General features: G+C 42.9%; 1 protein-coding gene across 7 annotated transcripts in view; it reads left to right on the top strand.

The window, feature by feature from the left end:
* Positions 1 to 13,693, top strand: part of GALNT13 (polypeptide N-acetylgalactosaminyltransferase 13) — a 109,995-nt gene that overhangs the window by 3,884 nt on the left and 92,418 nt on the right. For 2 of the 7 annotated variants that reach the window (XM_068686909.1, XM_068686912.1), the window contains 4 exons: positions 3,452 to 3,497; positions 4,879 to 4,959; positions 5,609 to 5,708; positions 6,379 to 6,626. In XM_068686909.1, coding sequence (XP_068543010.1) covers positions 6,485 to 6,626 — 142 coding nt within the window. In that variant the 5' untranslated portion in view covers positions 3,452 to 3,497; positions 4,879 to 4,959; positions 5,609 to 5,708; positions 6,379 to 6,484. Of the gene's footprint in view, positions 1 to 3,451; positions 3,498 to 4,878; positions 4,960 to 5,608; positions 5,709 to 6,378; positions 6,627 to 13,693 lie in introns of those variants that run through there. The other 5 variants (XM_068686908.1, XM_068686911.1, XM_068686907.1 and 2 more) reach the window with 3 other exon arrangements.

Here is a 13,693-nt window from a genome sequence, read left to right as displayed (position 1 = left end):
TGGTAGAGCAGCGGTGTGCCGTAGATCAGCTTTGGAAGGTTGAAACGTGGCTTTCCCGGAGGCTTTATGGACGCCTTCACTACTGAGTAGATTTAACTTTAAAGATCATTCTGCTGCTATCACAGACTGAGTTTTGGTTAATATGGCCATCATCTGAGTGCCGAATGTTGCATCATAGCAAGGCTTTGTCCACAGCAGTGACTTAATGTGTCTGGATTACCCAGTTCATACAGTGGTCTGCTAGTCTCATGTACCGTGCTCTCGTGATCAGTATCACAACAGCAGCTGTGGGCATCTCAGCTTTCTGTTTCTTAGCCTCTAGCCCAAATTCTTTCAGTAGGTATGAGAGGAGCGTTCGAAAGGCTGTGAATTGAGCTGCTTGCTAACATATAGAGATGTCAAACAGAGTAAGTTTCAGTGCTGACTGAGGCAGTAAAGTTGCATATGTTAAAAGAATGGTCTGTGTGACAGATAATAGATTCACTGGAAAATGCAGTGTGCCTCACTTAAATAATGGAAAGGCAGGAAATTACCACCCGAATCGTTACATACTGTAACTCCATCCGCTTGCTCATCTTTCTGAAGCACCTGGGACCTGAAGGGTGTACGCAGTCACTGATGTGTACCCCCAGAGGCCAGCCAGGCCGTTTTCTGTCCCCCATGCCCCCAATATCATGTTTTCCCCCTCACTATCCTCAGTTTAGGGGGATGTAAAGGAAGAGAGTAGGAGGGATTCTGCTGGTAGTATGATGCTGTGCACAGCTACTGGGGATGCAGTCTATATGGGAACGTGTAGCTTTATACAACCATGCTTAATGAAATCTATGCTATCAAACACCCAGACAAGCAGCAGGTTGTCAGCAACAGGCATTTCTGATTTCGCTTTGCAGCTGCAAGGCACTGCATCTGTAACACGTGCTGCTTATGGCAGCAGCAAGGATGGGGACGTGGTGCAGAGGCACAGCTCTGCCCCTGCTCCCTCGAGAAGGCAAATTGCTGCGGGTACCGCTGGGGGCTCTTCACTCTGCCTGTGCCTCTGCTGCTCTCGGTGTCGTGCCCGTTGAAGCTTTCCTTGTGTGTGGTGAAACTCAGGTGCCTGCCAACCTGGAGGTGGAAGCAGGCCTCCCTCTTCTATCCCCGTGAGGTGGCAGTGGGATTTTGGGGTGCTTCGTTGTTCCCCTTGGTGCTGCCCAGGGCTCCCCTCGCTGCCAGCCTGGCACAGATGGGGCTGTATCTGGTGAAGGGGGGGTGCTCAGGGTCCCCTTTGTGCCCAGAACATGATCCTAGGGCACGTGGCAGGTTTGGCTGTGGTTTCACCAGGCTCTGGATGATTTGGAAAAATGTCATTTGTCGCCATTTCTGATTTCATACCTTGAGGGGTTGTTTCAGAACCAAACAGCGGCTTTCACGGTAGTACTAACTTCCAGTTTGCATCCTTTCTTAGCTAAGCATCTAAAAGTTGGTTCAGAAATCATTGGGCAGTGTAGGTGTTGTTGGGAGCCTGGGTGGCTAACGGGGGCTTTGCACAGGTGGGAGGCTCCAGGGCTGGGAGATCAGGCTGAGGTTGGAGTAGTTCTGATACTGATTTGTGAGGTGTAATCCCAATTCCAGGATACACCCAGAGTGTAGATGGACTCCAGGACTCCACCAGCCTAACAGGAAAAGCACAGTTACAAGTGCTGAGTGATAAATTGGGCGATTCTTCTGCTTTTCTTCGGAGGAGCTTCTGTAAGCAGTTTGTTTCTGTCTTGCCCAAGGATTAGGACAGTTAATTCATATGCAGCTGTAAGAGTGGCGGTAGATTAAGGGGCCATTCAAGGATGTGCTCGCACTGATTTACAGTTGCTGGCCCTTTGAAAATGTCCGGGGATAAAGCTCCATTAATATTTTTCTGAATAGAACAATTTTTGCATGCAGTCCTTGAAGGGCTGCTGCCTCGGACTTGCTCTTAGTCCCACTGCTGTGTTGCCACAATTAGTGTCTGAAGTCCACATCTGAGCCTGAAATCACTGCAAATCATGCTGATGGAGTGTGAAAACAAAAAGCAGTCAGAGGAAACCATCGGGCTGTGAAATAGAAGGATGCTTGTGAAAGGTGCCCAGATCAAGATAAGCAACGGGCGTGTTACAAAAAGCTGCTTCCAGTGCTGCAAAAGGTGTCCATGCAGTGCTGCAAAGTGCTGCCATGGCACGGCCATGGAGGGAGCCCCCCAGAAGAGACCACGGGGCCGGTCACCTTTTATCATCGGCAGGAAAATTACTGGCTCAAGAGCCAGCTGTGGGTGTAGTCAGTGCGCTGGCGTGGGCTGCGTGTCCAGCTGTGGAGGGGGTGAGCAGAGGGAGCAGAGCTGGGGGGGGGCTCCTCAAAGTCCTGGCCCTGGGAATGCTCCCCTTTTTTTCTAAAGAGAGGGTTGGTTTTCGTTATTTTTTTAAAATCTTGCAAAAATAGCGTGGAACTAAATTAAAAGCTGCTTAGGCACCTGCATGGGGAAGTGATGAATGCCGTAGCTGGGAGTCCCCGAGGAAATTAAATGTTCCCCGTTCTGAGTGGCTCAGTTGCCCAAAATAAATGGGGCACGGGGCTGTGCGGTGCCGTGCGGGAGGAAACGCTGAGGCACCGCTTCGTTCCCCACACGGGGTCTGCTGTGTGTGCCGGGTGGGCTCTGCCGAGGGGACTCCTCAGTGCACAAGGGGCAGAGCCACAACCCCACAAATTGCCTTTAATTCTGCCGGCTTCTCAGAGCCTGACTTTGCAACCTGCATAACATCCCCTTACCGCAGCGCTTTGTCGTGGCGGTTTTAGGAAAGCCTGGCAATGCATGTGACTTCTCAATTTGCATACTGTTTGCTATTTTAAAGCCCTGTTTTTATTGCTTACAGCACTGCCAAACTGCAGTTTTTTTGGGGCAGGGATTTCCCTCGCTTTGTTGCTGCTACATACTGCTTTTAAATCCGCTTTATTCTTAAAGTGGCAGCTGAAAAGCCCAGCGCGTTCACCTTCCTCTTTCTCCTGAAATCCTGTTGCTCTGTATTTTAGTAAAAAACAAACAAACAAAACCTGGATATTATTTGGAGAGCTTCATTGCTTCTGGAGGAGGGGCCGTGGGCCATAAGGATGGCTGAGATGGTGGAGGTGGTGCTGAGAGGTGCCTCCGACCTGGTGAGCTGTGCTGGCTGAGGGTACCCAACTTGCCAGGAGGGTGCCAGGCGTCCCCTGGATGGGGTTCTGGAAGGAACCCACTTTTCGGAGGCCCTGCTGCGTGCACATTTGGGGACCTGCCTCCTATTGCCCCATAACGGCATGCTGGTTTCACGGTTTCCCCACCTTGGGTGCCTGAACTTCCCTTGCCCTGTTCATGCCCAGTGTTTTACAGAAGTGTCCCAAGACACCAGTGTGAGTGGTCTGGGCTTCACGTTTTATTTATTTATTTATTGCATTTTGTTGCCTTTAGATTGCAGAAGGAAAAACATCGCTCCTCTGTGCAAACCTAGGGCTAGGTAAATATTTTCCTTCCACTACTTTTCAGAAAAGCCATCTCAGCTGGTCAAAACAATCATCAAACTGCTGCCCCAGCGTGAGGTGCAGGTGAGGGGGAGAAACATCCATCCTGAAACAGAGCTAAATGTAAATATATTCCAGTTACAAACTTACATTTTATTAAAAACAAGTAATTTTGCCTGCAACTATGTATATTTTTTTCTAGTTCAACTCCAGTGTTGAATTGAAAAATGATTCCATTAGTGTAACCTGCCCATTCATATGTATCCGCTTGGAATTCAATACAAATAGGTTTTTTTAAATACATTTTCTTAAAATAATAATAATAATGGGCTTGGTGCTGGCTGGGCCCTCCAGGGAGTGGGGTGGCCACTTGGCCCTGCCGGCTGCGGGATGCGGCTGGTGCTAGGAGGCCTCGGGGAGAGCAGGCAGCCCCCTTCCCACCGCTTGGGCTGCATCCTCCTGCACCTGGGGGGATGATCTGGGGGCTCCCTCCTGCCCCAAGGCCCAGCTGCTGAGTTCGAGGTCCAAAACATCGGCCTCGTGTGCGGGGTTGGCCCATGGTCAGGCCTCCTGGGGGTGCAGGTGACTGGGACGGCACGGACTGCTGAGCCAAAGGAGCTGTGGGTGGCTTTCTGTGGGCGGTGAAATCTCCACTTAATGTCTTCCCAAAAACCAGTATTTATAGGGCACGAGGAGCAGAAGGCTTGGTTCTGTGCCTCTGGTAATCCTCACTTCTTATCAGAGCAATTTTTGGCCGGGTTAATGGTTGGCAGGTGAGGACAGAGGCCACCCCGCAGCCAGGTGTCGGGACGGAGTTACCCTGCCTTCACTGCGCCTCAAGGTCAATGCAAGTTTACATTTTTTTGAAGAAATTTGAGGACCGTTTAATCAAAACATTAATTGTTTTAAAAAAATTGCTGTCACTGCTGTTAACAATACAATAGCTTGTTGTGCTGCCTTTATTCGAGCCCCTGAAACCTGCACGGCTAGCAGTGCTGCAGTGGCTCTTGTACAGATGATTTGTTTAAAAACCACGCAGCGCTGGGAACAGGAGATTTTTCCAATCATCTCTCTATGGCTGCTATACTTCTGAGGTTTACTCAGTTATATTAAAACAAGAATTGATGAAGAAAAAATTTCTTCTGTATTATTAAGTGCCTGGGGAGGAAGTGCCTTTGTATCTCAGCTGGTGCCGAACAAGTAACTATTCTACTCAAGGCTACAAAAGCCAATTACAGCCACCATGGTGATGCAGGCTGCGTGGGGAGGGTTAACACTTCTGCTATTTTCTCCTCTTTTCTTCTAATAAAGATCAGTGTTAATTTGTTTTTTTCTTTGTCATTTTCTTCCTGCCATTAAACTGTTCCTGTTGGCTAGCGGGAAAGTGAATTGTGCTAACCTAAACCAAGTATTCCAGAGCCCTTGAAATTTCAAATCAACTGGCTGTGAATCATTTCGGTGAGGAAAAGAGCTATTGGTTGCATTTACATTTAAGACAGATGAAAAACTTTATTGACTATTACATAGTAAAATAGCACTCAAAGAATAATTTGAAAAACTATATTGTTCACTCTCTTCCATCTCATTTGTTCAAATGAATTGCAACTAAAATGTAATTTAAACTTCTTATAAAATATTTTGGAACCGTTTAAAATGAAAATGACCCCTTAGGGAAGCTCCCTTAGCACTGTTCTTCACGCGTTGAACAGGAGAGAGAATTGGTGAGGTGTCTGGGATCCTCTTGCATCTCCCCGTGTGCGGCAGGTGTCTGTGGCTCTGGAAGGGACAGACACCAATTCACCATAGGTAAATGTGGGATTCACCATGTGTAACATGGCAAAGGAAGCAAAGCTGAGCCAGGAGCGAGTTGTTAAACCAGGTGATCTGCCCCTTGGGGTACAGCTGGATGGAGAAACTGAGTTTGTTATAATTATCCCCCTCCCTCCCCCCCAAACTAAGATAGAGGAGTGTTGTGGACAAAATGAAGTTTTGTTAAGATAGGTTAAAATGCAGATAAAACTTATGAGAGTTTTCTTTATAAGCAACTTGTTTCTATTCTAGAAAAGGCAGGCAGGTGGTAAGGATGCCTTCTGTTTGTGTTTTACAGGCACTTGGAAGGGTATCCAGTGGCTCGGTGCTGAGGCAGTGCTTTGGGAACACAGCTGAAGAAAAGCTCCCACTTCTGACATGGAATGCAGTTTATAATGGTAAGAGTACGGCGTTTAAATATGCTCTCAACATAGCTTCGTAAATTAGAGACTAGATATGGAGACCCTCACACTTAGCTTTTGTTGTCCAAATTTCATACAAGAGCCTAAACATGTAGATGGGGAAGTGCTGTATTCTCTTGCAGGTATGTTTGGTGGTAAGGCTGTGTGCAATTTTTTTTATATGCAAGATTTGAAAAAAAAGTGCTTCTAGTCTTCAGAGAACTTATTTAAAGTAGCATTATAAACTCTTCCTTTGAGGAAAAAGGAAACTTCTGTTCTTTGTGTTAATGTCTAACGTTCAGCAAAATGATGAATATTGGTTAGCACAATCTATTAGCACTACTTTGGCCTTTTGTGTGCTCTTTATTAAAATTTGTTACATTGCATTAGAATGATTATTTATATCATTAGAATGATTAAAGTATTGTGCTTCTAAATGCAGGCATCTATGGAGACTACCCTTGCAGTATGCGAGTTTAAAAGGTTGCTATTCATGGGGAGATGGTAGAAAGGCTTTAGCTTGTGTTGGAAAACAGAAAGTACCTGCATATAGGGAAAGAAACAAATACTTGATATAAAAATGCAGCGTTAAGATGTATGTGTTTTTTGCAATTCAGGTTGTGTGTACTTGTTAGCTAAACATGACCTTTTTTTCTTTTAATTGCAGCGGGATGCCTGTCTCTGCTTTCCCGTTGGATTTTAACTGTGGGAGTTGATACATCTCAGCAACTGCAGTCTTTCTTTAGCAATTTAGCTAGCGACAAAGTAAAGCAATGAGGAGATTTGTTTACTGCAAGGTGGTTCTAGCCACTTCTCTCATGTGGGTACTTGTGGACGTCTTTTTGCTTTTATACTTCAGTGAATGTAATAAATGTGATGACAAGAAAGAGAGGTCTCTGCTGCCTGCTCTGAGGGGTAAGTGCCAAGTCTAAGATATCTTTGAAGGTCATAGATACGTCTTTTAATTATTTGGCCCCATATTATTCTCTGTACTTTCTAAATTATTTTTCCACTTCAAACAGAGAAAATACCAGGATCTGAAGTACTTTGTTTTATTTTCAGATATCTTAGTATCTGACCTTTTGCTGTAATGAAGGCTGAGTCTTGTATGTTTTTTCAGCAAAAACAATATAAAATGTGTGATATGTGGTAGAAAAAAAAAAAGTAATTATATTAAGTTCCTTTTTTATATCCTTTTTTAAACAGAAGGCATTCGACCTATAAAAAGAGTTGATGTTCTGTGATTCCTTTTTCATTTGTGAAATGTACTTACCTGTAAGCTTGCTTTTAAACTCTTATTACTTTTGGAGTAAACATTGGGATTCCTTCAGTCAGTTACACTTTCTGAAATGTCTTTAATTGGTTGACCTTTTCGCTATGTAATTAGATAATTTGTGAAGAAAAATATTTAATATTAAAATGATAAATTTTATTTGAACATTATTAACTTCTAAAAAAGTAAATCTAGGTTAAAAAAACAATACACATATGCCACTGCCACCACCACTCAAATATAAATTGGAATTGGAAAACTTTAAATTTTTAATTGGAATCTGGAATTAAGTATGAATTTACCCTTTGTACACTTTTTTTGGTTGGCAAAATGTTATGCAGTACTGGACTTTTCATTTTAAAGTACTCTGTTCCTTGGGCTACTTGAAATGGTGCTTTTGCATTGAATTTCCTGAATTCCCCGTTGAGTGCTGGTTAGAATCTCCATGCGGAAACCCCATCTCTGTGTACAAGGAGCACTGCTGCTGCTTGCTCTCAGTTTTGAGAACCAAATTATTTTGAATCTATAACCTTTCTACTTGAAAGCCTGGTAAATGCAGTATTGAATCTGATGCTACACTTTGCATATTGTTCTGTGATCCCTGAAGAACATTTTGATTATAGTGCTGTTTGCAAAATTATGAAGGTGTATGCAGCATGTGAAGACGTGGCACGATTTTATTGGGAATTGATTGCACGTTTCTTTTTGTCATATTACTGAAATTCTAGAAGGCTGCTGCCTTGAGGGAACATAATGAAGAAAAAAGTTTATCTGATCAAAAATTAAGGATACGATAGTGCTTTGCTTTTTATAGTCCTAAAGAACTATACGGACAGCTCCAAGTAAGTGTGTGTGGTTTTGAGCAAATCTTGGATTCCAGTCCCCTAAGTCCAGGCTTAGCTTATCTGACTTGTGGTTTTATTCAGTGCCCTAAATATTTTTGCTGTAATACATAGTGCTATCTATTGCCACGCCAGTGAACGTGCTGAAAATAAAACAAAATCAGCGTAGTGTTTTGCTTTGTTATGGAGATCTTGCAAAAAAACTTTCTGTTTCTGCTGAAATTCTGTGTTCTGGTGGAGCAATTGCAAAAATGTATGATGGCATTTCTAGCTTCCCATCCAACAGGCTACTAACTTCTCTTTACTGTAAGCCTCATGAGCTATTATGGTAGAAATTAGGTGTATCACTTTTTTTTTTTTTCCCTGTAAAGTACCTGCTTCTGTATCATCATCTTTGTTTTAGATTGGCAAATATGCCATTTATAACTCTGAGGATATAGATTATCTGTAAATATAAAAAGTAACATAATTACAGTATTTAAGTATATAAGAATGTGTGTATATGTGTGTGTGTGTATATATGACAACAATAGTCACCATACTGATAAATTTAAATGAGCCATGGTAATGCAGTATTTGAAGTTACCCTTAAGATTAGAGAGGAAAGATTCTGCTTACACAGAATGTGTTTAGAGGTAAAAGAGGTAAACTTTCTGTGCCTTTTTAGTCATAATTACTGTGTTGTAAATGATTCACGAAGACAACTTCACTGTAGATGTGAAATGTCGGCAGTGATGGTTTGTAGGCTGGGACGCGGCTGTCAGAAATCCCCTCTGATGTCTCGCTGTGCATGGAGAAGTGCACAAGTGGTACGTACAGGAGCTGGGTGTTACAACAGCGAGCTGTCTGCATCGGGTTAGTGGCATGGGGTAACAACTTGCAAGGGTTGCCCTAATTAACCTGGGGCTGGCTTACAGACAAGTCCTCTTCACTAGCATCTATTTTTGTACCATGACTGAAGGAAACAGCACGCATGTCTTAAGCTTATTTCCTTGCTTAAGAAGAAAATTAATACTGGGCAGTCTTTCAGCAGTCTGCTTGTATCAGTGGCATATGCAGAAACTTGGGAAATGTCCATCAGCAGGTGAGCAGTGCTGCTTCCCCGCAGTGTAGGCTCTGCACCCAGAGGGGCGAGTTCTTCCTTTGCTGCTTGCTCCTGACTTTTCTGCTTAGGTGGGTGAATGTACGTCAAGGAGCTTAATGTAACGTCGTCACCTCCTCAGGATTTATTGGACAGGAGCAGGTTCCCAGGACATGCATCAGACAGAGCTGGAGGCCTTTCCACGAGCAGCCAGCAGAGCTGCAGGCTCTCCCCGTTCCCAGAGCTGCCTTCAGTCTTGCAGCCAGCTGCACGAGAGCCTGGAGGCTGCCCTGCAAACTTGGGCTCTAGCATGAATGTCAGGAGATTGAGTAATTCTGACCATACCTACATAACTTCAGGATAGCTCTAGGAGAGGTACAGGTTTTATGGAGAGCATCACGTTAGGGTCTGGCCTCTTCCCAACCCGCAGCAGAATGGGGCAGCCAGCTCGCTGTGCTGGAAGGGGATGGGGCAGTGCTCAGAGTGCTCATGCTAGCAGAGAGGGGGTCCACCACTGCGAGGACTCCCTCTCCTCCTCCCCGGCTGTGCTGTCCTTCTACAAAAAGCAAGAGCCACAGCTCACTTGGGTATGGGCAGCAGCCAGAGCCAAGGCACACCACTCAACACCCTGACTGAGCCAGCTCCTAAGGGAAGGAAAAAATTGGTGAGTCCCTCCCCCCTCCCAAAACCAACTCCACCAAACCTTCCCCCAAAACCAGTACTAGTGGGAATAACAATTCTGTTTCACATGAGCTTTTATGGACAGCTCCATGGTTGTGAGGTGTGTGTTGTTGTGGGTTTTATATATTTTTGCAATAGGTTGCAAGTGGCAGAGGTGGGTGGAAAGGGAGCTGGCTCGAGGACTAGACTGCAAGTGCAGTTCTCTGTTGTGAGTTAATTGTGTTCAATCGAATATTCCCAGCAGATGGTTCTTCTGAACCACACAGTAACTGCAACTGGCGGGACACGATGCTCTCAGGTCTGCTGGAAGAAATAATCTGAGATTTAAAGCAGAAGCCCTACTTACACGCGGACTAGAAGTTGGTTTACTAAGCACTACGAGCTTACAGCAAAGGAGATGCTGTTTAAACCAAGGCAGCCGGACAGCCTGGCATCTTATCAGTTAATCTTTATTTTAATTCTCTACAAATTGTAATAATTCTGAGTGTCCCATAGGGCTTCTGTTATGTGGATGCTGTGGCCTCCTCCTTATTACAGCCGTGTGTGTGAGTCCAGGTGAAGACGCCGCCCATTGGGGCTAGACTTTACTGCAGAAAAACCTCTGATCTTTAGCTTCAAAACCCAGATTGTTAGTTAAATTTAGTATTTTTGTTTTGAAAACTGTCTTTGAAGGCGATTCTTGCATAGAAGCTTTTAGAAAATACGTGGTGGGCTTGGGGGAAGTGAAGTCTTGCTCTGCCAACAATCAAATGAGGAGCATGTGCCGTGATTGAAACAGTAATTTTTAAGAAGGTGTGATTATTTTAATTAAAGTGAGTGTGAGTAATGAGATGGAATTGGAATTTTGAATGCTTGCCTTTGCAACATGAATAATGTTATCTGTGCAGCTCTGTAATGTGACTGTGCTTTAGATTTTCGCAGTGACGAATCTTTAATATTTTGGTGTCTGGTGTTGTTATGCGGTTTGCTGTTTCTGTGTTATTAACCGTGTGCTCAGGAACTACAAAAGGACTTGTCATAAAGTCGGTATGAGTTATTAAAATGCTATTTTGAAGAAAACTCCGTGTAAGAGGAAAGTTCACCTATTCAGATCCTGCAATGTATTTCAATATTTGGAGAGAAAGGGTCTGTTGTGAGCATGTAAAGCAAGTGAATGAAACGTTTGGATGCTGTATTAAAAGTTTGGGGTTATGGCCAAGTTTAGAAAATAAGGCATTCATTTTGGCAGTTGCCGTGGCAACGTGTTTATCTGTCAGATTACTGCATGCACGGCACCGTCTGCAAAAACAATGGGAGCAAAGATTTTTAATAGCATGCCATAAGGATTTAATAGATGGATGAATATGTACATTGCACTGAAGTCTTGTCACAAATTTGTTGACAAATAAAATCTGAAGAGCTGATTTGGATATTGTGACAACACATTAGGATAATTTATAGATCTTCATCAGGCAGTTCAAGAAAAAGCATGGTGAGGGGAAAACTGTAGCATAGCAGGCATCTTTTTTCTGATTGCAAACTTTATTAAAAAATAAAAAAAGAAAGAAAACCAACTTCTTTACTGAGAGATTTGGTGTCACTGAAAACTACATTTTCCGATTGTTGCCAGTAAATATTCAAATATTGGAAGATGTCAGGAGCACTTTCCATCTGTGGGAGCTGACAGCAGTGGCACAGTGGTGATACAGCTGAGATCCTGCTCTCCTTTGCAGCCCCCCAGCTGGGTATCTGGAGCAGCACGTGGCAGGGCTGCACTTCAAAGCTCTCTGGGAACTTGGAGTTGTCAGCCCTGGGATTATTTATTGAAATATGCCTCTACACCCCCCCACCCTTCCTGCCTCTCCCCTTACTGTGGCTTTTATAAAGATTATTTTTAGCTTTCCAGGTGATGTTTTGTAAATCAGTGTGAAAGCTTGCATGTACAGAAGCCTGTCTTGTACCCTAGAGGTATGAGTAAAGTGTGAATTTACATCGCATTACAGATTTTAATTGAGAAGGGTATAAACTGTTGTTTTGTTTTTGGCTTGTTTATTTTTGTTTCTCCTGAATCTCCCACGCTGTTTTGAAGTGTAAAAATGCCTGACTGACAGCATTATCCCTAATATCCAGATGACTTGCCAGAAGCCCCTGGAAAGCCTAGTGAGGATTCTCCAAGTGTAAGAGGAGAGGCCTAGCTCATCTCAACTTTGTTAGCAGGTAGAGCGTATCAGGTTGTATTATTTGTTATTCCTTTAGCTTTATTTGGTGTTGTTTCCTATTTTCTGGGAAGCTTTTTGCGTTTGCATTTAATCTTACTTAGCACCAGAAGCATTTGTCAAGGTTGTGTTCATAAATAAAGTGTAGACGTAGACATGCCTTTGATGATTGGGGCTGCATATTTTTAATAAATGTGAGCATTTTGCCAGTAACAGCTTATTTTTTTAATCTCTAAAAGTATAAAAGAAAAATGGATTTCATGTAAATTGTTGATACTTTGCTACCACACATAGATAGAAAAATGTTACTGTTTTTAGTGATGTATATTTAATATAAAATCTTAATTACAAAAACGTGAACCTTTAAAAACTTGGAAATACAGGATTGCTTGTTGAAGACAGACAGGATTTTCGGTATCGTCATTCTTAGAAACAGATACTCTACTTCAGAGCTTTTGTTCAAGACGGCCAGGTTAGACTGACTGGGGATGCTTGTCACTGTGGTGTATGTGTTTGCACGTAGGGAGCACAGGAGAGGGAGACTTTTGGGCTGTAACCAATACTTTCTCCACTAACAGGAGGTATCCTGATAGCAAGAAGTGTGAACGGTATTGCAAGGCTGAAGAAAACGGCATTCTTTTAGCTCTGCTGAGCATTTGCAAGTTATTTTTAATAGGATTAACAGAAACAGATATATTTTTTTTTTTCAGATCCACTGTCATTTGGCACTGGCAGAATGTGCCCTCCAGCTGCACTGTAGGTTTATAGGTTTCCTTTTTATGTTCAACAGATGAATCACAAGATTAGTGGAAATTCAGACACCAACCTTTCTTTTTGCAAAGTACATGGCACCTGGTAGACCGACTGTCTTGCAAAACCCATTGACAATTAATACCTCAGTTTTATGAAAGCTAAAAAAGATTTGTGGAAGCTGTGTGTACCTGCAGCATCAGAAGCTTTTATAATGGGTATTGTCTATAAATTATGACTCCTTTCTTGTTATTGATGCCACGGTTCTAGCGCTTGAATGAAGCTCCATTGATTTCGGGAAGCTCTGCAAATAGTGTCAGTGTGCTCAAGTCTCTTTGCAAGAACTGAGCCTGAAAAATATGAAGCTCAGACTGCCGTCAGAGCCTCTCTTAATTCAGTTTTAAACAATCCTTACATTGTTCTACAAATTATACAGTGCAGTTGAATCTCTCACTGTTCAAGACTTCAGCACAGCAGAGTGATTTTTCCATCTTGACTGAGTTCTCTATAGGTTTTAAGAAACGCAACAAAATGCTGGGGAAATCAGAATTACTGAGAAGTCATGTAACATAATAACAACCAAACATGACGTGCCACCCAATATGCTGCAACTCTTCCATTTTGCAAGGGAGGAGAAGGATTTTTATAACACGGTATTTAAGCCCCTGCTTTTATGATTGCTAGTTTTTTCATCTCAAGTAGTATTAATGATAAGAAATTGGATTTATCGCTGAGAAGTACTTTTCTCTCAGTACTTCTGTTTCCCAGTAGTAGTACAGTTTGGAATTTGAATAACAATTACAAATCATAGTATCTGTTGTAAGGCCCTGATTGTTTATATATCTGAATGCAATTCTTTGAGGCTGGTTTTAGGAGCTGTCGTGTGTATGCTGTAATGAAAGTTTTTAGCTACAGACATTCTCAAGGGCCTTGATTGCCAAACCTGACAAGCTAAAGCGTGCATTCATTTGCATAATAAAGAGAAAAAGAATCAGAGTGAAATTTATTCCAATGTCATCCTGCTTGTCCTTGGGATTCTAGTCTGTATTAAAAATAAATTAATAAAATAATAATAAAAGAAAACCCCACAGACTCTTATCATCAGGTTGCCATGCAGAAAAATGTATTCTCAGGAATGCGATTCAGAATACCGTCTGGTA

The sequence above is a fragment of the Anas acuta genome, chromosome 6 (assembly GCF_963932015.1).
Source record: "Anas acuta chromosome 6, bAnaAcu1.1, whole genome shotgun sequence".
Taxonomy (NCBI): domain Eukaryota; kingdom Metazoa; phylum Chordata; class Aves; order Anseriformes; family Anatidae; genus Anas; species Anas acuta.
Note: the sequence above shows the minus strand (reverse complement) of the source record. Positions and strands in the feature narration are given on the sequence as shown.